This window comes from Chlorocebus sabaeus, chromosome 1 (assembly GCF_047675955.1).
Source record: "Chlorocebus sabaeus isolate Y175 chromosome 1, mChlSab1.0.hap1, whole genome shotgun sequence".
In the NCBI taxonomy this organism is placed as follows: domain Eukaryota; kingdom Metazoa; phylum Chordata; class Mammalia; order Primates; family Cercopithecidae; genus Chlorocebus; species Chlorocebus sabaeus.
Window position 1 is genome coordinate 32,742,110 of NC_132904.1, and position 24,984 is coordinate 32,767,093.

The 24,984-nt window shown below is 45.5% G+C and overlaps 1 protein-coding gene and 1 non-coding gene across 2 annotated transcripts; both read right to left on the reverse strand.

The window, feature by feature from the left end:
* Window positions 1-1,219: 1,219 nt before the first annotated feature.
* Window positions 1,220-15,506, reverse strand: RCN1 (reticulocalbin 1). Its single transcript, XM_008002812.3, has 6 exons — window positions 14,959-15,506; window positions 9,402-9,595; window positions 8,214-8,392; window positions 6,126-6,186; window positions 3,271-3,470; window positions 1,220-2,399 (listed from the first exon to the last, which is right to left on the reverse strand). The coding sequence occupies exons 1-6, from the start codon at window positions 15,210-15,212 to the stop codon at window positions 2,292-2,294; spliced, it is 996 nt and encodes a 331-aa protein (XP_008001003.1). The 5' UTR covers window positions 15,213-15,506; the 3' UTR covers window positions 1,220-2,291.
* An 8,864-nt stretch (window positions 15,507-24,370) lies between these two features.
* Window positions 24,371-24,580, reverse strand: LOC119624514 (small nucleolar RNA U3). Its single transcript, XR_005240685.1, has one exon. It is a non-coding gene; the product is annotated as a small nucleolar RNA U3 (small nucleolar RNA).
* Window positions 24,581-24,984: the final 404 nt, after the last annotated feature.

Sequence of the window (24,984 nt, forward strand, 5' to 3'; positions counted from 1 at the left end):
TTTTTCCTCTGAGGGATATTCCCTTTGATTAAAGCCATCAGCCTCTCACTCATTCAGCAAATAATTCCTGAGCATTTATTGCTGCTAGACTCTACTATTCTATGTCCTGGGAAGCAGCAGTAAATCAGAAAACGAGACTGTTGGTCTCATGGTTTATATTCTAGCTTGGGAGAGACAAGCAATGTCCAAACAATATAACGTCAAGTGGTGTAGTAGGTTAGCTTGAATGGCGGCCCCCACTCCTGCAAAAGACATATTCACCTGCTAACTCCTGGAAACTGTGAATGTGATTCTACTTGGAAAAAGGGATGATATAATTAAGGACCTCAAGATGAGATCATCTTGGATAATCCAAGTGGGCTCTAAATCAAATGACAAGTGTCCTATAAGAGACACACCAAGGAGAGACACAGAGAAAGGAAAGGCCTTATGAAGACTGAGACAGAGATGACACAGTGGAGTGATGTAGTCACAAGCTAAGGAACTCCAAGGAGTCACCAGAAGCTGGAAGAAACAAGGAGGCGCTTTCCCTAGCGCTTTCAGAGGCAGAGCAGCCCTGCTGACACCTGGACTTCAGACCCTGGCCTCCAGAACCATGTAAGTTTCTGTCACTGTAAATCTTTGCAGCAATTTGGACAGAAGGCATGGAAATGGATATAAATGGTAATGCATGACAAGAATAAAATGGGGACGTTAAAGCGGGATTCAAGTTGGGATTACTTTAAATAGTGGGGTCTGGAAGGCCCCCCTGAGGAAGCATCATGCTACCCGAGGGTGTGAGAGATGGGTATTCTGAACATGAGGGGCAGCAAGTGCCAGTCGCCCAACCTGCGAATGACCTCGATGTGTCTGAGGACTAGAAAGTCTGTGAGGCCAGAATACAGGGGATGTGAAAGGGAGAGACGTGAGGAGATGATGATACTGCTGATAGGGGCCAGATCCCTTAGACCTCCTCCTCATACGCCCAGGGAAGAAGTCTAGATTTTCCAGTTGAACCTTTTTCAGGAAGATTTTATAGTTAAAATGACCTACAGAAGAAAGGGCATTAAGCATATTATTAAATTAGTAAATACGAGTCTATTCTGAACATTCTAGTAACTGGATTAAAAAACAGAACCTTTACAATCTTATTCACGGAACCCAACCCCACCGTTCTACACTATAGGAATAATAATGTCACAAATAGCATCTGTGAAGTCAAACACCACAGGACACAGTAGAGAATCCTTAGGGGGATCCTTTATTTCATTCACTTCCTCCTTACAAGGTGAAATTTCAATCTGTACAGGTTGTGTCTGCCAGTTCAGTCCACAGCTCAGAATATCACCTTGTCCTCATTCCATGGTATAAGCTGTTCTGTGGGGACAGGTCCGAGGGTCGTGGATTCACTGGACTGGATGGGACATGATCCAGAACTCCGCTCTATTTGGCTTCCCAAGGATCCCACCAGCTCATTCTAATCAGCGATCATTGAGGAAATGCATTGTATTCCTATTCACTATTTCAAAGATCAGGCCTACCTCACTGCATATCAAGAAAAGTTTTCTCAAGTATATTTAGTGTTCATCATTTTACTGTAGTTTTTCAAATGTCTGACATTCATCTTTTCCCTACCTCTAAATTCCTTTCTTTTTCACATTATCTTTCTTGATTGCTTTTTAATAGAAAAACAAAGAAAGACATGGATTTATTGTGCATATTAGCAGATCCATACTGGAAAATGCATGGAGGTTTCATATACACCACTTACAGTAAGGAACAGCTCAGAGTATAAAGTCGAGAAGAAAGAATCTGAAATATTAGACTTGTTCTGAAATAAGCTTACCTAGGATGATACCACTTTTGCTTAATCAGAATTTCCCCTTTCCAACTATTTAACAGTGGCAAATATAAAAAAATCTGGTAGTGAAAATACATAGCAGTCACTTCATATTACTGCCTCCCCCAACCCACTCAACTTCTGAAGAACAGGGGTTTTTCAAGTTTTGTTCCCCTTTAAGTTTTAATGGGGGGGAAAAAAAACTTTTAAAAAGTCATGTTGTACCAAGATATCCCCAGAGAGAACTGCAATTTACCAAGGTTTTCATGTGTTTTGAGAGAAATCTTACTGAAAGAATAGTGATGTCCATTTTCCAGTAAATACTGAGTGAAAAACAATTTTTATACCCCAATCCGAGGTACAAACTTGCTTTTTGTGGGAACACAACTGCTGTAAATTAGACAATTGTAGCAACAATCCAAGACAATAACAGAATGCCTATGACAGTCTGCCATATTCTGATGAGTGTCTATCAAAGCTCATCATGATTTTTTGTGAGATCTTCCCCATAATTGGTAGCTTGGCTTCCAACGAACATGTTCCAATTCTCCAATATTTCCTCTTTAGTTAGCTTCTCATCCTATAGAAGAGATGAAAGAGCTCTGTCACGGAAGCTCTGATAACTGTACTAGTTCAGCATGATGTTCATGTCATTTCACTGATTTGCAATGTTTAAAATACTATATTTAGTAATTCAGAAGCTACTGGGCACCTCCTTCATCTCCCATGACTGCACTGCAAAACTCCAAATCGGAACAGCCTCTTGCTATAAAAACTGTGCTAACATGCGTCAGGGAAGTCCCTGAGTAATTCAGAAGCTAGAATCCATTCGTGTCCACAAGCAGTGTTGGTCTTCCCAAAATAGGCCCTCAAGAATGCCACTTCCCTCTTATGGCCTCACTGCCTAACCTGACTATTGGCATAACCTGAGAATTTGGGGGCAATCAGCAAAGCGGGGAATAGGCAGGAAATTTTTCTAAATTTATTGATTTGTTTATTTGCATGTTTATCAATAGATACCGAAGTACTAGGCATTAAAGCCAGAAACCTGAGCTTGCCTGAGGATGTCTGGGCTTTAATGGGATGGGCTTCCTTGTTCCTGACACATCACAGATGTTTGATAAATATTTGGTGACAATGAATGGATAAATAAGCTGATCCTAGGGCAACACGGGGTATACTTCTTAAATCGTGTCCTGCCCACAAAGTTCTGCAGTCCTAGGAAATGTGACTTAATGTAAGTCTGTGGCTCATAGCTGACTTTCCAGGAAAGTTGGGGCCTAATAAGCTTACTGTGGGTTATCATGGTTAAGTTTACAGGTCTCCACAAGAAGGAAAAGTCAATAAAGACATGGTCACATGGGTCAACGCTATCGCCGAGAAAAAAAACCAAACCAATCTTATGTAAACTGTCTCCCTTCAATCAGTGATTCCAGAAGAATGGGAAATACCTTGTTTTTGTCTGACTCATATACCAGATGCCTGGCCTCAGCCTGTGCATGATCATAATCTTGAGGGAGGATCCAGTGGCGAATCTCATCTTTGTCCAACTTCCCGTCCTTGTTCAGATCCCGGAATTCGTTAAACTGCTCCCGTTCTGATAAAACCCAGTCTGGCTCAGGGCCATTCTCCTCATGGGAAAACATATCCGCTAGAAGGGAAGGTTGTTGTTGGTTACAAAGGAAAGTGGGAAGGTAAATCGCCCCTCCCCGCAAAAAAACTTGACCTCCTGAGCTTTAGGAAAGCCGATGACCAATCCAGAGACCTAACTCAAACAGCTGGTAGGCAGTTTCTTGGGAATAACTATGCAATAATTTATTCATGATGAAGGCCACGTGGTGGAGTAGAAAGAACCGAGTTTAGAAGCCGAAAGATAAATCCCGGCTTTTGACTTAGTTCAGTGACTGAGCCTGAAGTTTCCTTGTCTGTAAAATGGAGACGATAATTTATAAATCACGGGGCTATTATGATCAAATGTGCCATTTTGACATAAAAGCCCTCTACAATCCAAACTGGCAATACATAAGCGAAAACTAATAATAATGACTAACAGTGAACACTGTGGTCCAGATACTGTATAAAGTGCTCTACACACATTTTTCATTTGATTTTCACACAACAACCTTACGAAGTGAGTGCTGTTATAATTCCCATTTTACAGATGAAAACAATGAGGTAAAGTCTTACCCAATGACCCACAGCTCATATGAGCTGGAGGCTGCACAGGAACATGGCCACTCTGCTTTCAACCCAGAGTCTCAGCCACTGTGTTTAGTACTATTGTTTATATCATTTCCAAAGGGCTTTCACTTGTCATTTTATTTCATTCTCATAACAATTCTACAAGATGGGTCATTATCCCCATTTTACAAAATGGCAAGGAAAAGAAAAAGGAAACGTTTTTGCATTGTGTGTGTGTCAGTAGCTCTTGGAAAAGAGAGATACTCTGCAGGCAGTTTCTCTGCAATGGAAGCAGAGCTTGGAAATGTCAGGTGGTGAAGGGAGCAGGTTGTAAGAGAAGGAAAAAAAGAGACAAGACCCTTGACTACAAGGTAGACCCCTAACTGACATGTCTACATTGTTTTTGAGAAAGAGTTTAATATGTATTAGCTAATTCAAGCTTCATCGAATCCTGCAAGAATGGGCTAACTTTTTTTTCCCATTTTACAGATGAGGAAGCTGAGGTTTAAAGCCATTACATGATTATCCCAGGGTCACACAGCTAATTGGTTGAGAAGCTAGGGCTCCTAATTCCAGTGCCCTTCCTACTACACCCCCCACCACCCACTTTCCACTTGTCGCCTCCCCAAGAAGTGAAATGACGAGTCAATACATTGGGTTCCTCTGCCTGTGAGTCACTAGGTATTCGATTTTCAAGCGCAATGCCTCCACCTCCCTCTCTCTATTCAGTGTAAAGAATGGGATGCTTCTTCTAGGCAAAGCCACTCAAAGAGTTCTGCCCCTGACTTTGCACCACTTCAATGTACAGTTCCGGAGGGCTGGGCAGAGCACACACTTTCAATCAAAAGCACTACATTGTTTGTTTTAATCATGCAGTCTTTGCTGTCAGTCTCATTTCATCCCCAGTGCCACAGTGAGAGGTCTGCGCCTCTGAACGTGACCTCGCATGTGGACCCAGCAAGAGGAAGGCACTACTGCTTCCTCTGATGAGGGAGCTGTGAGCATATGTTATTCTATCAGGGTAGTGCCACCAACATCACTTTAATTACTGTGGCGAGAGCTACGTTGTCTGTTACCAATGACACACAAGGAACAGTGTTCGGCTCACGATCAAACATAATTTCTAATGATTAGAGGAAACTCTGCTCTTCATTGCTGAAGGCACTTGTTCTTGTGTCTGGGGTGGCAAAGTAATACAACCACAAAACCAGAGACAGACAGCAACTCGGGCTCTGGGTTTTACATTTAAAGGTAATTAATGGCTTCGATTAAAAATCTGTACAAAAATTATACATATTTCATTCCTCTTGTCATAGGTCAACACTTAAATCAAATGATTTTCCAGCTTTTACTTTATCGAGACTTGGGAAAAGAGCTGCCATGAGAAGGGAGCCTGTAGCTGGAGCCATGTGCCATAGCAGGTGGTAAAGATCAAATGGAATTGCCCTTGTTGCCTGCTCTGGTCCTTTCCAGCAGGGGTTGGGCTGGGGGGATTTGGAGCTACCAGGAAGCGCTCTAAACAGCCATGGTGGGTTCAGACCCAAATACATTAATTTGACTCTATGGGACTCTCAACCGAAGGATGGGAAACGAGGGGCACAAAATGACAATATTATTGGGCAATTGTGCACTCTGTAAAACATTTATCTCTCTAAGAAGAATGCCTTTCTGCAAAGAGCTCAGACACATAAACAGTTCTGTTAATCACAGCTGCATCTACTCAGAGCTTCTAGGCCCCATTAACCCCGTCCAATTTCAGAGTCTTTGCCCTGACACTGTCTCTTCTATCTTCACTGTAAATCTATGGGACCTCCAATGCCCTTTTGCAAAGGTAAAACTAGGCAGTGTGACGAAGGGCACCTCTCAGAGTCATGGGGCCAACTATTGGCCAGCCTTGTGTACGGCCAGCCTTTTCATCTCTTCTCCACTGAATAAGGTCTAATAATACTTCCCTGATACTCCACCACTAGGGCTGATGGGACAAGCAGGCTGGAAGTTCACAGGAGTGACTTATAGACTTGCAGCTGTTGCTAAAAGAGACGTCTGGGGAAAGTAGCCAGACGTGTGGGTGGGGGGGCATGTGGCCCAGTCGGGAAGCTGAGCAAGACTCTAGGTCAGCACTCACCAATATACTCATCCTGATCCACAAACCCATCCCCGTTCTTGTCGATGTCCTCCAGGGTTTCCTAGGAAGCAAAGGGTGAAACAGAATGCAAGATGGCCATGTGCTCTAAGGAAGTCTGAGAATTCTATTGTCCTCCTTTATCCAGCTTTTACGGGCTTCTACGGCTGAATGCTTGGTGACTTCTGGCTCATCTCCTTACTTCCCTGGGAACTAGTTTCTTATTTGTAAAAAACAGGCAATAGTTTCTGTTCCTAATCCCCCACCCCAATTTCAAGAGCAGAACACTTTCTTCAAAGCAAGATGTACCTGTAACCCCAGAGGTGCTCTGATGATATCAGGCCCTGCCAGGCCAACCAACTCCCCCATCCAACCAAAAACACCCACTGGGGAACATGCGAGAAAACCAATTTGAGAACCACTGGATTACATGACCTCAAGAATAGACTCCAGTGCTAACAGGACTATGAATACTGAGTTGGTGTCAGAGAAATGTGAAACAGTGGTCAACTCAAAAATAAAAGTATAACTGATTTTTTAATGTATTATGCTCTGTATTTAGTATACTTGACCACTTATTTACATTTTTTGGATTGGGTCAATAATTAAATGAGTTTACTGTTCATTGGCACAGCAACTCAGAGGCATCCTGGGCCAAATCAAAGAGAAAACCTGAGAGCAGAGAGCCACTCCCAAAGGCTCGTCATCCACTATGGATCATTCCCCACCTGCACAGTCCTCTGCCACATTAGCTATCACTACATGGATGGTGAGTGGTAGAGAAATGATTCTTGGAGCCACCGCCCAGTCCTTACAGTCATGGCAATCACGAGGATGAAGCATGAGCGGACCCTTCCACCACCTGGATAACTAAAACCATCTACAGCTCGTGTAAACAAAAGCTCTAGCCATCTGTTTCCCAGGATTGAAACAGTTGGAACTGGCTTGGTGCATCTGCCCAGGAAAACAGGTGATGGCATTTATTTAATTGTCATGGAAAATGAAGACATTTGGGACCCAACAAGACACTATGGAAAGCAACCACATTCTGAGGCCTTACAAGCAGAGTCACTCCTCAAAGCCTAGGGCCTGATCCACCCACCCTCCCAAGACCTACCCCCTAAGGGTAGCATCCCTTCCAGCCATAGTTTTTACTTTACATTTCCACACAGTTTTAACAATCCAATTCATTCCATTTCTGAGTCTTTTCCCAAGTCCCTTAAAACTGAAAAATGGGGCAGAGACTAGCTAGTTGCTCACTTAAGCCATTTGCTCTTTCCTTTTTTTTTTTTTTTTTTTTCAGACGGAGTCTCACCCTGTCGCCCAGGCTGGAGTGCAATGGCACGATCTCGGCTCGCTGCAACCTCCGCCTCCCGGGTTCAAGCGATTCTCCTGCCTCAGTCTCCAGAGTAGCTGGGATTACAGCCACGTGCCACCATGCCCGGCTAATTTCTTTTCTATCTTTAGTAGAGACAGAGTTTCACCATGTGGGCCAGGCTGGTTTTAAACTCCTGACCTCATGATCTGCCTCCTCAGCCTCCCAAAGTGCTGGGATTACAGGCATGAGCCACTGTGCCTGGCCCCTATTTGCTCTTTCTAGGCACATATCTAAACTGTATTTCCCAGCCTCTTCATATCTAGGAGGGACCAGTGTAACATGAGAGAAGGGGATGTGTCATTCCCTGGCCAGAACAGTAAACAAAGACTCTATCTTCTCATTTCCTCTCTTTTCCTTTGTCAGCCAGTTGGGTGTTGCCAGGATGACTTTGAAGCTACAAGATGGCAGAGCACAAGCAGGAGTGCTTAGAGGAGAACTGGGTACCCAATTGTGCTCAGAGAACAGCCTGGGAGGTCCATCTGACTGGAACAAACTTTGCTAGTGTTAAATGGCTATAACTGGGGGCTATTTGTTACAGCAGCCAGCCTGACTTGACTAATTTACTGGGTAGACAGGTATTCCAACAAACTCTACTTTGGAATCCTTCTCCAATTCCCTTCAGGCTGAAAAATGTTCTCTCTTTGGAAGAGACAAGATTTGGAGGCAGTTTTCTCCCTGGTCTTTTCCCAGCCCAGGCCCTTCACTTATCTTACCAAAACCACAATTTCCTTCATGTGTTCAAACTCTTCAGGATGCAGAAAGGCAGTGAACTCCTCCCGCGTAGCTGTCAGATCACCATCGAGGTCTGCAGCTTTGAATCTTCTCTCGTCACGTGGCAGCATCTTTTTAAAGGTGTGATGATCTGAAGAATCATGAAACTCCGCGGGGTTTCCTGCAGGATGTATGTATGCAGAAACGTTTTTCAACTGTGCTGCCCAGAAAGGCGTTTCCTGCCAGATCACTCATCCTTCATGCTCAAATGGTACACACAGGGAAAAAAGGTCCCGACCTGCTGAGTTCTTTAAAACATTTTATGTCAGAATGCCTCTAATATCAGTTCCCTCAAGCCACCCCGTAATCTAGGCCTCAGGGCATATTAGGGGAATTATTGCAAGTGGTTAAGAGCACGGGCTTTAGACTATATCATTGCCATACTTCTCTTTGCAGAACTCTGCTTTCATCATCTCATTCTTTGATCTAGAACATACAGAGGTTCTTTGGTACCCAAAACATCTTGTCTCAACACCGTGCCTGGCTTTCAAGATCTCCCTGATTCTGGCTGCGTGCGTGCATCTTTGGTTCTCCTCGGGCCTGTTTCTTGGCCATCCTCACCATGCACCCAGCAGGTCTGCACCCCGTACCTCTGTAATCTCACTTCTTCATTCTCCCAGTCTTGTTCGTCTTGGATCCAAGCCCTTCCCATTACAGCATGCATTGCTGCATCTTTGCCCCTCCAGTTGACCCACCTTCTCCAAATATAAATCCATTCTCCAAGGCCCCAGTTTCCAAACCGCCCATACCAGGAAGCCTTTCCTGACTGCTCCAGCCCGCTCAATCCTTGCTATCCAGAATTAGGCAGTATTTTGAAAGTGTACCACAGACACACTTCCCTTCTGCTTTCTTCTCCGTGTGTGCCTCTGAGATGAAGTTGAGATGGGGTCGCAATCTAAGGGATTTTTTTTATTAGCCCTCACGGTCCTTCCCTCCCAACTGTAACTTCACTCAGTGTAAGGAACTCAGTACATTCCGAGTTTGCAGAGGAGGGTGTTATACAAGCATGTTCTACTTAGGAGGCTGTGACATCTCCCTGAAGGGAGTGGATACGATGAGAGAGGAGAGAGTCTACAAAAAGCTTGTGACCCGGGCCATCGCTGTGTCATCGCTCCTGCAGCACCTCTTACCCAGGTAGTAACCATAGGTGGCTTGTTTGTATTCTTCCCAGGAAATTTTATCATCCTTGTCCCTATCATAATCCTTCCAGACTTTGGCAACATTATCGAAGATGTATCTTTTCTGCACCCGTTTGATCCAGGTTTTCAGCTCCTCAGTAGTGACAAAGCCATCCCCATCATTGTCGATTCGATCAACAATTTTTCTGCAGTACAAAAAAAAAAAAAAAAAAGAAAAGAAACCCACACACATTCACAAGGCTATTATTAAGGCTTTGTGTGATGCTGGTCCAGCAAAAGATCAAACACCTGCACAATCTAAAATGCACAAACGACTACAATAAAATCAATGATCTGAGGAGGCTGGAAGGAATCTTCAAGTTTATCCTTCCACGGTTGATGTGCTTTCCCCCGACCAGTGCCGATGGCAGACACCGCTAATGGATTGTACCCCTCTGTCCTGATAAAACTAGAGGTGCTCTCAGAATTCTCAGCACTGTGCTCTGGTGATGGCCACTACCAATGCATCAGAGCTGATCTGTAAGATGAAACCTATTAATCTTCCCTGCTGTAGTCCAACACCCTCATTTTGGAGTAATGGAAACTGAGGCCCAGAGAAATGGAATAACTTTTCTAAGATTACACAACCAGTATTTGGTAAAACTGGGGTGAGAATTCGTGTCTTCTGGCTTAGGTCCAATGCAAAAAGTGGAAAATTGTATATAAATCAAAAGATAAGTGAGTTTTGGTTTTTTTTTAAAACCCCACCACGGTGGACGCAAAGACTTGACACTTAAAGCAAAAGGACACCAGATGGTGGACACAGCACAAATGTCAGGGCTGAAGGAGCCTTGACATCATGGAATCTACTCACGAAACTTGACCAGCCGATCCGCTCTAGGAACCTTAAACCCTTTGCTCTTAGGGTAAAGGCTCCTATACCAGCTCCACGGCTGGCCTAGGTTTCAGGAACTTCCCACTGAACTCCACTGAGGTACCCTAAATGCTAGCCCAGAGCAAACTTCAGGCTGAGAACTCACTTTTGTCATCTCTAGATCAGACGGTCCCAAACCAGGACAGCATTCCGGTAGGGAACTTCAAAAACACCCCCAAGCTATTCCCAGTGTTTAAAAAAGTTTCACCCTTGTAGTCCATTTACCTGGGAGGAGGTCATACAGGCTAACTCTAGATTTCGTTCTTTGGGGCTGGAATTCTATCAGCTTCAGTGGCAAAACTTTCTCACTTTTCAACAGACCTTCTGATTGGCAATTAAGCTTTGATTAATAAAAAGTGGGAAACAAATTCATCAGTAGTTTGACAGAGAAAATCTCCTATAACTTTTTTTTAGGTGGGGGGGAGGGTGTACATGAGACGGGGAGGAGTGAATAATCAATGTCTCCACCTCCTACCTGAACCCAAGAGCCCAAGCTCCTCTTTCTCAGGAAGGTGTAAACATCACTAACAGCTTGAAAGTGCCCCTTCATTTGCATGTTTAACAGGCCTCATTCCTAAAAGATAGGCTGGACCTGTGATCCCAGTGCTTTAGGAGGCTGAGGTGGGAGGACTGAGGTAGAAGGCCAAGAGTTTGAGAGCAGCCTGGGCAACATAGTGAGATCCTGACACTACAAAAAATTTAAAAATTAGCCAGGCATGGTGACACATGCCTGTAGCCCCAACTACTCAGGAGGCTGAGGTGGGAGGACTGCCTGAGCCCAGGAGGTCAAGGCTGCAGTGAGCTATGATTGCACCGCTGTGCATCATAGCCTGGGCAACAAATCAAGAACGTGTCTTAAAAAAAAAAAAGACTAAAACACTAAACTTCAAGCGTCTTCAGGCTTCTTCCCCCAGGAAATCATAGTCAGACACAGCAGAATTATTTTAACATTGTGCAGTGTTGAGCCCAGGTATGTGCCAAGCACTGCTCCAATCCTGGGGACACAGTGGAGACATGCCAACGGGTTACCCAAAGCCAACTGGGAAACAGAATCTCAGGCTAACGACATCAGACTCTACAATCCTCTTTTGTGGAAAGGATAGCATCTAGTCTATGCCAAATAAACATCTAGGACGTAGCTCGGCCTGACACATAGTAAGCACTCAATAAATATTTGTTGTAAGAATAAATAAGATCTTAACCTTCTCTTTAACAATCTCAAATGAGATCCTGGGAAAGGCAGCTAGGGTGGAGATGAGGCCCAGCACTTCCATCAGAACACCTGGATCCCCGTCCTCCCTCTGATCCCCATTATCTGCGTGATCTTGGGCAAGTGTATTGACTCTCTAAGTTTCTCCATGTGTAAACTGAACACCTACTTCACATGGAATGTTGTGAGGAATAAAGGAGAGAATGCATGCCTTTCCTCACTAAAGACAATAATCTAGATCAGTGGCAGATGGTAGCTGCTACACAGAAGCCATTCAAATGTTTGTTGCATGAATAAATTAATGAAATCAAGGTGTTGATACAAGGAGCAAACCCAGACCAACTCCATCATCATTTGTTCTCAACACCAACAGGTAACAGAATGAGCAAAACCTCTCAATAGGACCTATTGCCACTTGGAGATACCCTGCTAGCCGCCAAACAGGGCTGACCAACTCTGCTGCAGAGGATGACTGACACATGGGAATAAAGGTGTCAAGAGAAGCCAGATATGGGGGTCTGTATGTGAAATCATTCAAACTTTAAATGTGGGCAAGTAATTTACACTGTGTGGCATATTTGTGAATGCATGCAGCCTATGGGTTCCCACTTTGCAAACCTGTGGCCCAGGTGTCTTTAGGGGCCTTAGAGCTGTCACATTTTCAGGACCGACAGGTAATGGTGACAAAGTTGCCTAGATCCAGCCACACTCATTCCTCCTCAGCCCAATCATGGAGGGGACCACTGAAACAAGCTGTGGACAGAGGGGCAGCTTCTCACACGCAGCCCCATCCCAAACTGGACCCATAATTTCCAGCACCTCCTACCCTGCCTCTACCCCAGATTTAACCTACAAGCGAATGGTGCATCCATCACCCATCTGGTGGCTCAGGCCAGAGACCCAGATGTCCCCTTGATTCCTACCTCCCTTCTCTCCCCCTTGCTGAGTCAAGAGCAAGAGCTGCCAGTTCTACCTCCCACTGGTGTATAGATACATCGCCTCCTGGAATGGGGAGAGACCAAGCCCCTTTGGCATTTACCCCCTCTCCCCTGCCACTGGTCTAGTCTATACCTCGATTATGTTCTTTGCGTACTGCCTCCTGCCAGCCTGACTTTCCCAATGAATTTTGGGGATTATGACATTTTGACAACATACAGGATAACATATCTCCATCTCACCAAGGTCCTTCCTGCTCTGTCCTTGGTTTCCCCTACATTCCCACCTCTCGTTTCCCTTCCCTGCCCCTTTGCAGACTCACCACCCCTCAGGCCGCAGAACACTTTTCAAACCCTTTAGAAATGGGCTGTTTTCTCTTCAGGAAGGCCTTCCCCTGCTGTACACCTGGCAACCTCCAAGTCATCCTACAAACTCTGATCAGGTGACAGCCCTAATCCCCTCTCTCTAACCTGCAGCCCTGGTGGCTCCTTCTCCTGGATGTGCTCACCATAGGTTTTATAGGCCATCATTGCAGCAATTGTGCATAATGGCTAGTTTGTGCTTCTCTCCTCCACATTTGCTTATAAGCACTTTGATGCCTAGAGCATAAGGTTTCATCTTTGTATCTTCCAGTTGTCTAAACTGGGGCCTGGTACACAGTAGCCATTCAAATGTTTGTTGCATGAATAAATGAATGAAGTGAAGGTGTTGATACAAGGATCAAATCCAGACCAACTCCACCGTCACTTGTTCTCACTACTAGGCTGAACTGTCATGATGAAGGCATTAACTGGAAGCTGTAGGACCACACCTTATAAAGTTTTCCAAATCCCAAAACCTCTCCCTGCCTCCTCTTCAGTGACAACGTGGCTACCACTCAGGGCTCCAGAATAAATCAGTCTCCAAGTGCCTCAAAGCAATACAATAGACTGAACTCATCAATGGCCCCCATTGTTAAGTCCTAACCGAGAAGAGAAAGTACTGTGCAAGATAAAAGGTAATTGTTTGGAGGTGACTTTGAAGTTCAAAGGTCTCGTTATCAGAGCACGCAGATGGTGCACCCACACAATAGGTATAATTTATCCTCATATTCCAATGAAACACTTTGGCCTTTGGAGGCCCCCAGGAGCACAGGCATGGCTGTGTTCTCTTTCATATGGCAGAACCTGAAGATCCTCCACCCCCAGGAATCAGGTTCAGGGAGATCTGAGACCTGGTGCCCAGTAGGCAGGACTGCAGGTTTCTTCCCCAGCCCTGCCTCCATCTGGGAACAGGCTGCCTGCTGGGTCCTCTGAGCAAGGACCAGCAGATATCTCCGCACAATGCCCAAGTGTCTCCTCAGGGGGACGGGGGGAGGGTGTACTGAAATGTGCCAAAGTTTTGTTTCCCGGGTTTGGTTCCTGACTCAACTGCCTTTACCAGCCCAAGTGAAAATCCTCCACCACCAAGAGCACCCTCCAGCTTTTTGCTCCCAACAAATCAGTTGCCAAAGAACTGAGTGCTTATGCAGACATCTGCTGCCAACAGAAACGTTTCAGGCGACCCGTTTCCATTCCTGCTCCTTCGTGTTTCCAATCGGAAACTGCGTGTCCCCGGATTTTTGTATCCCTACACTAGATTTTATTTTATTTTATTTTTTATTATTTTTGAGATGGAGTCTCACTCTAGCCCCGGCTGGAGTGCAGTGGCGCAATCTCGGTTCACTGCTACCTCCACCTCCCGGGTTCAAGCGATTCTCCTGCCTCAGCCTCCCAAGTAGCTGGGATTACAGACGTGTGCCACGACGCCCGGCTAATTTTTGTATTTTTAGTAGAGACGGAGTTTCCCTATGTTGGTCAGGCTGGTCTCGAACTCCTGACCTCAGGTGATCCCTCCGCCTTGGCCTCTCAAAGTGCTGGGATTACAGAAGTGAGCCACCGCGCCCAGCCTCCTTACGATAGATTTACAGGGCGATTAGGCAAAAGGCAAGACCACCTGGCCAAGACTAGGAAGCAAGCCTATCACTCGCCTGCCCCTTCATCTTTTATCCATTCATGTTCATCCCTGAGACCTTCTTAGCGAGTGTCTCAAGCCCTTCTCGCCGGAAGTGGGGGATCAGAGAGAAACTGCGAGAGGGTAGGGAGGAACTCATGTCACTAACAGGCCACTATGGACAAACTCTTCTTTTGTGCACTCTCTCCCTTCCCTTCTGATGCAACCCGAGGGAGGGGGCGGGCCCTCGCCGTCCTGGCTACCGCGGCCGCTGCCACGTTCTCGCCTCCCCGCGAGAAACCACCCAGGCCGGGGCGCGGCGGCGATCTCCACGCTGGGGTCCCGGGGCCCTCCGGCAACTCAGCCTGAGCCCCGGCGCCGAGTCGGGCAGGCCCCCGCCCTCGGGGCCGCGCGCGCGATTTCGCTTTCGCTTTGGCGGTGGTATCCCGCGTGGCTCCCGCCCAAACGGCCCCCGGACACCTGCGCCGCCCCCCGCGGGGACCTGGCCGCGGCCTCACCCCAGCCTCTCCTTGCTCTCGTCCGGGGTGAGCTGGTCGAAGGTCTTGGAGTCTTCCTTGCCCAGGAAGGCCTCGTGGTCGTACTGGAAGCTCTGGTTGTCCTCAGGGGGCCGCTCGCCCAGCTCCGAATCGGGCCGCACCACGCGCTCCTTGCGCACCGTGGGCTTGGCCCGCAGAACCCGCGGCGCCAGCACCAGCGCCAGCAGCAGTCCCAGGGCGAACCCCAGGCGGCGGCCACGGCCACCGCGCGCCATCGTCCGGAGGAGAGGGCGGCCGGGAGGGAGGCGCTGAGCAAGCGACAACAGCGGCAGCTCGGGATTGGGGGCTTGGAGCGCGGCGACGGCGGCGGGGCTGGGGCCAGGGCCGGCGCGGAGGAGGGAACGGCCCAGTCCCTCCGCCAGTGCCCGCCCCGAGCCGGAGCAGAGGGGCGCGCCGGGGCCTCGAGCTGGGAAGCTGCGGGCGGTCCCGCTCACGCGCCCATTGGTCGCTGCGCTGCCGGGGGAGGCCGGGGCCGCGGAGCCACGTCGCCAGCCGGGGTGGTGGGCGCGGGGCTAATGTTTCGCCTCGGCCCCTCCCCGCGATCTCGTTGCTAGGGGCGGGCCCGGGCGAACTGGACTGGGGACTGGAGAGCTCGGAGGAGGACTGGGAAGAAGTTCTTTGTCAAGCAACAGATGTTCAGGATAAAATTCCCTCTGACTTCCTACAGTTCCGGAAAACTGTAAGGAAGGAGGCGCTGCCCCTCCTCAACTTCCAACTGAGCCCTAGACCCTGCTCTAAAATGTGCTCTCAAACCCAGTTTAACCCCATTTAGCAAAATTTGGAGTCTGGTTACAAACGCGAGCCTGGAAGGAGACCAAGACGGCTAAGTGTCCTGGAAACGAGGGTCCTACTGTCAGTCGTCAAGGAGGGTCAAGCGGGAAACTTCTATATGACCGAGAGTCCCTCTAAAGGGAGCAGTACTGTGCGTTCCAGCTGCCAGGGGAACGCAGGCCCCACGCTGGTTGATAGTCCTGTTTCCCAAATGAAATCAGGATTTTAGATTTTTATGTTTTATTTCTAAGTGTTGGTAACTCATTTTACAAAAGCACTAGTTGGATCCAATCTTACCTGTATTCAGGTGGTAATGCTACCAATACAGATATCTGTCCCATCAAACTTTCTGCAGTGATGGAAATGTGCTCTATCTGGTCTGTCCTGTAGTGGCTGTTGAGCACTTGATGTGCAGCTTAGTGTAAGTGAGGCATTGAGATTTTAATTTAAATCTAAACTTAAATTGCCACACCGGACTAATGGCTACCCTATTGGATAGTGCAGGTCTCCAGCAGTCTCAGCCTTTTGAAACTCATTGAAAGCCATGATCCTCTTCCAGAAAAATGCACATACAGCTACTGACACCGGTGGTTGATTAAAGAGTCGGAGAATTCATGGATCTTTTGAAGCCTCACCTATGAGCCCCAGGTTAAGAATCCCTAGAAGGCTGGGTGCGGTGTCTCATGCCTGTAATTCCACCACTTTGGGAGGCGGAGCCAGGTAGACCACCTGAGGTCAGGAGTTCGAGACCAGCCTGGCCAATATGGTGAAACCCCGTCTCTACTAAAAATACAAAAATTAGCCGGCCGAGGTGGCAGACGCCTGCAATCCCAGCTACTCGGAGGCTGGCGCAGGAGAATGGCTTGAACCTGGGAGTGGAAGGTTGCAGTGAGCCGAAATTATGCCATTGCACTCCAGCCTGGGAAACAAGAGAGAAACTCCATCTCCAAAAAAAAAAAAAAGAAAAGAAACCCTAGAAAACTGAAACCATAGTTGAATCACGACGGCTAGATAGCTGTACTCCCAGAAATTTCCTCCATCTTGCCCTGCTTCTCACCTCCATCCCTGATGTTTTCAAAAAGGTCTGGGATGTGCTTCTTGCCCTTGCAATAAAGATGTCGTTGCAGCATAGATGCAAGTCCCTTTCTTGTGATGCCCTCTTTCAGTCAATTAATAAATCATTACTGTCTTCCTACTACAGCCTAAGCACTGGACTGGGTGCTGAGGATACAATGGGGAACAAGATAGTCGTGGTGTCTGCAGAGCTATAGTGTATATGAACAGATGTTCGTTCGTTCATTCGTTCCATAAACAGCATCTGCTAAATATCAGGCTATGCTGGATTCTGGCTAACTGAGATCCATGGATCACAAGTCAGCATGACAAGGTCCTGTATAAGCTAGCAGAGGACAGCTCCACGTTTGAGGCAATGTCTTTGTAACCCTGTACATCCCCACTGGCTGGCAGTGAGAGCTGGGAATCCAGTCTTTGAATCCCCGCTTCCCTTCCTAGTCCCCTTCTTTTCCTTGGATCCCCCGCCCCGCTTCCCACCAGCTGACTTTGCATGGGACAAGAAGTACTGTGCCTGAGACCAGACATGCTTCCCACAGCCAGCCTCGAAGCCTGAATTTCTAGCAATAGAGGAACATTACCTTGGGCGTGTAAGAGCTCCCTGCTGAAATGCAAGTATCCTAAGGTAGGCGGCTTAGTACTTTCTGTGCTCATCAGGCAAGCAGGATATGAATTGTTGAGTGAGTGAGGGAGAAGGAGGAGTGGGAGGAGGAACAGGGAGAAAAAGATCGGGGCTAGAAAAAGAAGGGGACTAGGAAGGGAATGGGAAAGCGAGTGGAGACTGGTGACAGTTTTTGCATATTCACAACTTTGGCCACAGGCTGGCCTGGGTCCCTGGGATTGGTCCAGACTCTCTGAAACGGCATATCTTTTGCCCTTGTTATAGTTGGCTTCCTGCCAGACACTGGTGGTTTCCAACAGTTAGACTGTTTCAGAGGTAGTCTTGGTTCCTGTGGGAATTACCAGAGAATTCTAGCACTGCTGTGAATCCGGAAGAATTTACATAATTTCCCCTGGGCTTGCCTACACTTTTTTCCTTTATGTTTATTTTCATCTCTCCACCCTACCATAAGAGTTTAAGTCCTCCCAACCAAAGGACCAGGAAGGGTGATGGGACAGAATAGTCAAGGTATTGCATTGTGTAATTGCTTTCTTTCATTTTCAAAGTTGTTTTGCATCTCCCCCCATGTGTATGTTTGGAAAGAGTGACTAAGCGCATTGTCATGTCTTAGGTCTTAGGTTAACCTCCATTCTTGATGAAGCAGAGGAACCAGAACAAGAGAAGTAACATTTAGCAGAGGGTTGAATCAGTGAAAAGGAAAAGCGAGTTTCTAATGGGTAAACTGATCAGCTTAGGGTATGCTGGTCTCCTGCATCTGGCTGAAAGTAGCGCCATCAACTACAACAAAAATCCAACCAGAAGTTACTGAAACAAGAAGAAAACTTTAGCATCTCATGTAACAAGAAGTCATGAGTTATATCAGTTTTAGATTCGTTAATGCCAGTGGTTTCAGGACATCATCAGGGAATCAGGTGTTTTTGTTTTTGTTTCTCTCTCAGAAACAGTGGGGCAAAGGAATGTTCTCCCTTTCTTTGAAAAATAAACTTTCCCAGCAGACTTTCCGTCATATCTCATTGGCCAGAATTGTGTCATGTGCCTATGCTGGATCCAATGACAGGCAAGGGGAATATAAATTCCATGATTGATTTCACCAAATCAAGACTCACTCTTAGGGACTGGAAAGTACTGTATACAGCATCCTCTGAAGCACATGATTAGAGTTTTGTGGGCGAGGAAGAACAAGCCACGTGGCTGTGTCTGCCACATGTTTAAAAGCACTTTGAGGCCGGGCGCGGTGGCCCACGCCTGTAATCCCAGCACTGTGGGAGGCCAAGGGGGGCAGATCACGAAGTCAGGAGATTGAGATCATCCTGGCTAACACGGTGAAACCCCGTCTGTACTAAAAATACAAAAACTTAGCCGGGCGTGGTGGCAGGCGCCTACAGGCTCAGCTACTCGGGAGGCTGAGGCAGGAGAATGGCGTGAACCCGGGAGGCGGAGCTTGCAGTGAGCGGAGATCGCGCCACTGCACTCCAGCCTGGGAGACAGCGAGACTCCGTCTCAAAAAAAGAAAGAAAGAAAGAAAGAAAGCACTTCGAGCATCTCTACCTCCCTCCTGCTTCTCCACCATTCAAAATTACATGAACTTTTCACGTCCTAACTCAAATGTCACCTTCTCCATGAAGTTTTCCCTTATACCTTAAATCAGAATTATTTATTTCTTCATCAATATGCCCAGAGCCTTTGTATCTCACATACTTTTCACAGTCAGCTTTGTATTAATTTTTCTTCCCTCCTAATTCTGAATTCCTTGGGAGAAATGATCATAGCTGATTCATGTCTATGTTCATCAATCCAGGGCCTAGCATGTTTACTGCCTTCTGGCAAAAGTTGATCGCCATAAGACAGATTTGTTATGAGGCCAAGATCATATTCTTTTGGCTCACCACTGTATACTCAACCTAGCATAGTGCCTGGCTCATAGTAGGTGCCCCTAAATTATCCTGAATGAATGATAAAATAATAATAGCTACTAACTTCTGCTTCTGGTCAAGATGGAGTGAAGGAGGGACTGGATTTATCCTCCCATTTGAAACAAACAAACAAACAAAATATATGAAACAACAGTTTTCAAGACACTGGACACCAGGCAATGAACGACATTAGAAACAAACTAGTTGAGTCCTAGGATTACCCCAGAATTACCTTGGCAGAGTTGCCAGGTCACTGTGCAGAGAGGGAGAACTAACATGGATTCAGGCAGACTCCTGAAGTTGAAAAGACAGAGTTGAGTGTCCACAGAGACTAAGTCAGCCATGGTTCTACAGAGAGAGTTCCAGAGAGAAGATGGCTGCTCAGAGAGAGAATCCCAGAGCTCCACAGAGGATCCCCTTGGCCATTCAGCAAAGTGGCAAACAGTGCATGCATGTGAGGCTGAGGAATGAGCCATCTGAAAGGATTAGAAGGAACAGTGGGTGCCAGGCATGGTACCTGTTCCTACCAGTCAAACTGGAAAAACTTATCATTCATGGGGCACTGGGTACTTAGTAAGGTCTTGCCTCAGTGGTGGGGAATAATTAACCCTAGACTGAGCACTGCTCCAGAAAATGCCTCTCAAAGCACAAAGGCAAGACTTGAAAAGCTCAAGAAAACATACAGGAATTAAAAAAAAAAAAAAAAAAAAAAAAAAAAAAAAAAAAAATTCCAGCACCTAACAAGGTGAAATTCACAATTTGTATTATCCAATCAAAGACACAACAAGGCAGGAAAACACAGCAAGGAGAATAATCGGTCTGTAAAAACTGACCCAGAACTGACACAGATGTTAGAATTAACAGAGAAGAACACTAAAACAATTATTGTAATTGTGTTAAGTGTTTTAAAAGTTCAGAAGAGCCAGAGAAAATACAAAAAAGACACAAATTGAAAGCCTAGATATCAAAACTTTGAAATCTGGGATGAAAAATGCACCATATAAGATTAGCAGAAAGTTAGACATTGCAGAAGACAATATCTTTTTACTAATTAAATAGTTTATTGAATAAATATAATAGCAAAGAATGCATTCAACTGCTTTCTAAAAAATCAGTTTTAAAGGCCTTTCTATTCAGGCTAATGATAAAGGCAGATGTACTAGTTTAACATAATTGGCTTATTTCATACAGCACTTTTATCTTTTAGTCCACAAGTATATTATTAAATGATAGAGAACATCTAATGCAACCATTTCCATGGGAATAGGAAATACATTTCTAAGAAAGAAAGATGTTGCAGACCCCATCTTTTATACCCACACCCACAGTCTAACTCTAAAGAAGATAAAAACCAATGACTTTCTTCACAAGAGCTCACGAATAATGTCACTTTGCTATCAAAATCTGTATCTCTGATCCATTTTGAGCATTGAGACAAGATTCAAATATTCCCAAAGAAAGAAACACAAGGCACATTGGGATCACTTATTCAGCAACGGCGAGCACTGCATCCAAAACTATCTCACTTAGGAATGAAATAAGGTCAGTTACATGCGTGGACATCTCTTCTGCTGTAGTATCACAGAAAGTCTCAGTGTCATGAACAATCTATATGTCTTCTTCAGTAACAGTTTATATCCACACCTTTCCTCCCAAGTTAACCCCCTCTGCCAATTCTTTATTCTAATTGTGTGCTGTCGCACTTATGATTCCACATCCTAAAGTATATCAATGCCATTTCTGAGTGCCATCTTGCCATCAACTGCTGCTGTCGACTCCTGTGAATACAGTTTTCACAATAGATCACAGTTTTTAACCAAAGACACTCATTGTTCATCCATCCCACGAGCTGACAAGTCATTAGTGATCAGAAGGCAGCTTGACCCTGATCAGAAATCCCTCATGCTAACATCTTTTGCCTTCTAGTCCATATCATCATGCAGAGCAGGAACTGTGAAGTCCCTGGCGTGCGTTTTCTCAGTGAGCCTGCTCACCTTGCATCTTGCACTGATAAAAATCACAGCCTGTGTAATGGTCAGGGTTTCGTGGAAGTCACAAAGCATATCTAACTTTCATTCTTACAGTATTTCAAAGAGAAAGGTAACAGTCATTTAGTTTTCAACTTTCTTTTGTTAGACATTCATTCTGTTAGGCCTACTGATATATTGCACCAAATCTTAAGACAAAGATCACTTAAGAAAGAGGTCCCCCAGTCTTTACAATCAGAAGAAAACATTAATGAACTTGGAGGCAGAGCAAGAGAAACTGGCCTAAGTAAAAGACTCAGATAAGAATGAATTTTAAAAATTAAAGAGCATTAGTTATCTCTGGGACAAACTTAAATTTCTGTCTTCTTTGAGTTGCTGTGCCTACTGCAGGAGGGAGGGGCTGAAGATGTGTTGGTTGGTAGAGTCTCCAGGGAGGTAGGACTATCCCACTGAACCCAGGAAGTGGGATGTACCACCTGGAATTATATATATAATTAGACTCTGTGAAGGGGAAGCAAAAAATATACATATTTGAAAAAATGATGTGAAAAAATCTCCAAACTTTATGAAAATTATAATTTGCAGATCCAAGAAGCTCAATAAACTCCAAGTTCAAGAAACATGAAGAAAACTCCACTAAGGCATCTCATAATCAAATTGCTTAAAACCAGCGATAAAGGGAAGATCTTAAAAGCAGCCAGAGAAAAAAGATAAGTTAGGAATCTATTGTCAGTGTAACAAAGATAGCAACTTTGATATCTTAAAACAAGTTATTTTTATTTCTGGTGCTATTGACTGAACTGTGTCGCCCCAAGTTTCATATGTTGAAGTGTTAACACTCCCTCTCTTCTGTCCTCTGTGACTATATTTGGAGACAGAGTCTTTAGTAATTAACATTAAATGAGCGGGCACGACAGCTCATGCCTGTAATCCCAGCACTTTGGGAGGCTGAGGCAGGAGGATTGCTTGAGCCCAGGAGTTGGAGGCCAGCCTGGGCAACATGGAGAAACCCTGTTTCTACAGAAAAAAAAAAAAAAATTACAGGCATAGTGATGCACACCTGTGGGCCCAGCTAGTGGTGAGGCTGAGGAGGGGGGATTACATGACAGCATGTGAGGAAATTGTGAGAAAGTGGCTATCTGCAAGCCAGGAAGAGAACTGTCACCAAAAGCCAACCATGCTGGCACCTTGGTCTCAAACTTTCGGCCTCCAGAACTGTGAGAAAATACATTTCTGCTGTTTAAGCCACCCTGCCTGTGGTATTTTGTTATGCCAAACAGAGCAGACTAATACACCTGGTAATTATATTTCATAGTTGTCCATGGCCCTGGTACACCCAGGTTATGTGTAGATGGAGAAGTGGATACCAGTTGAAAGGGAGGGAGCCTAAAAATGCAAGAAAGACAGGGTAACTGATAAAGCACTGTCCTAGATCTGTAGAGCCCTGTGGAAACTAAAAGAAAGCTAGGGACTCTCACCTAAAAATTGACATAAAGATTCTGCATTGCTTTCTGAAGATTTGTGGATCACCTGCAGGGCCTCATGGACTCCTCATGATCCCCTGGATCTGAACTGAAATAATCACCGTCCTAGGGAAAACCAGTTGGGTTAGGATCGAGAGCCTGGCCGGAGATGGGGGGTGAGGAGGGTGATACACTAGAAATAAACAGCAGGGAGACATTTAGAGGCAGATGCAAGGGCAGTTGTTGGGCATGTTCTGAGTCAATGCCTCCACAGAGTATGAGGAGGGTAGGGCAGGAGTGCTGGGGCATAAAAGTGTTGAAAAGAGTAAGATCTACTCGAATTCGGGGAAAGGATAAGGAAGTAGGAATGAAGAAAAGAAGTGAGTGTTTTAGGGACAGCAATCTGGTATCAGATTATATGATTCCATGAGACTCCATCAGCCTGATGGGTAATTTTCACCAGCTCTCTGAGGAGGGTTTTAGCAACAGCAGCAGTAGTGGCAGAAAAAAAAAGTATTTGGGATTGATTGCAAATTGAGAACTGGTAAGGAGAGTGCAGGGATGGATCTACTTGCTTTAAACTAGGATTTATTTTAGGTAAAAGGCTAACTGCAAATGATGGATGAGAAAGGAAGGAAAGAGGAATAATGAGAGAGAGAGAAAAAGAAAGAAAGAGAAAAATAGAGCAAGGAAGGAGGAAATGCAGGCAGGCAGGCAGGAAGTCCTTTCGTCCTTTATAAGGATTAAGGTGGTAGCTATCCTTGTCCTGCCCTGGGGCATTGAATTTCTTACTCTGAATATATGAAATTTGACTTCTTGTTAGTAGGAAACTTTAAAAGGTGTCTTTTGTTTTCCCAAGGGTCATAACTAACCTCTGTCGGCAGGAAGTTACTGGGAAGGCTCTACTCTGCTGTTAGGACAGTAGGGATCCACAGTGACCCCAACCCTTGCCTCCTCCGAGGTACAGGAGCTTTAAGGCTTCCCTGGCTCTGTGTGGGCTGGAAAGATGAAGCCACTGCCATCCACAGAGCTCGGGGTTACCAGTGGGATCAGATAGGTGGGTTCTGCTACCTGCAATCCTTAGTGAACCCTGGACGAGCCGATGTTACCAAGTCTCCTGCACAGGAGGCTACAAGAGCTGATAATGACTTTATCCACAAAAATACTTGAAACACACTCAGGGTTGTTATGGATAAGCTAAAAGATTTTAAGTTTTTTAAATGCTGTGCTCTATGGAAAAGATTTTTTCCCCCCTTTGAAAATTGTACAAGTGACACATGCTCCTATAGGGTAACTCTAAAACACAGACAAACAACAAATGGAAACTACCTCAGATCCTACCATTCGGAAATAACCATGATCAGCATCTTGTGTATCAGACCCGACTCATTCATATGCAAATGTATAAACATATGTTTTATGAAAGTGGTGTCATATTACATACATTTTTTGCAACCCGCTTCCCATTCCTCCTACAATTTCTCAGTCTATTGTGAACATTTCAAGTCAATATACATCTGCATCAGAATTCTTTTTTTTTTTTTAACCACCCAAACTGCATCCTCTCCTTCTTATTCTCCTGGAAGAGAACAGTCACCAGTGAAAAATGGCTGTTCTAGTGATGCAATACCAAGAGCCGGCTTCAGGCTCAAGGAATAATGTTGTGCCTCCTCCTTGTGGTGTCCTGTGCTCCACCTGTTCAGATAAACTTCTTCAGTAATGAACTATAGAAATGATCCCTGAAAGTATAGTCTTTGTATCAGCTTTCTTAATTGCTGCAAGGTATTGCACCATTCCTCAGTTGCTGGATGTTTAAACCACATTTGTTTCCAGTTATCTATTGACATACTGATTCCTTGTAATGAACAACCTCAATAATTTCATTGGCGTGCAAGAATAAACTGTGTCATTTACAAGTGTGCTGGGTCTTAGCTGACCTGGGCTCAGCTTGGCTGATCTCTGCTGGGCTGGGCTCGCTCATGCCTCTGCAGTCAGCTGCTGTTGGCTGGGAAGTCTTCCTCGTTTTCACTGTGCTCTCTTACAAGCTTGGGACTGGTTGGTTATTGGCTCTGCTAGGATGGCCACAGCTGGGATAACTAGGACAATTTAGCTGTCCCAGGTGAGTTATACTCCAGGAGGCTAGCCCAGGCATGTGCTTA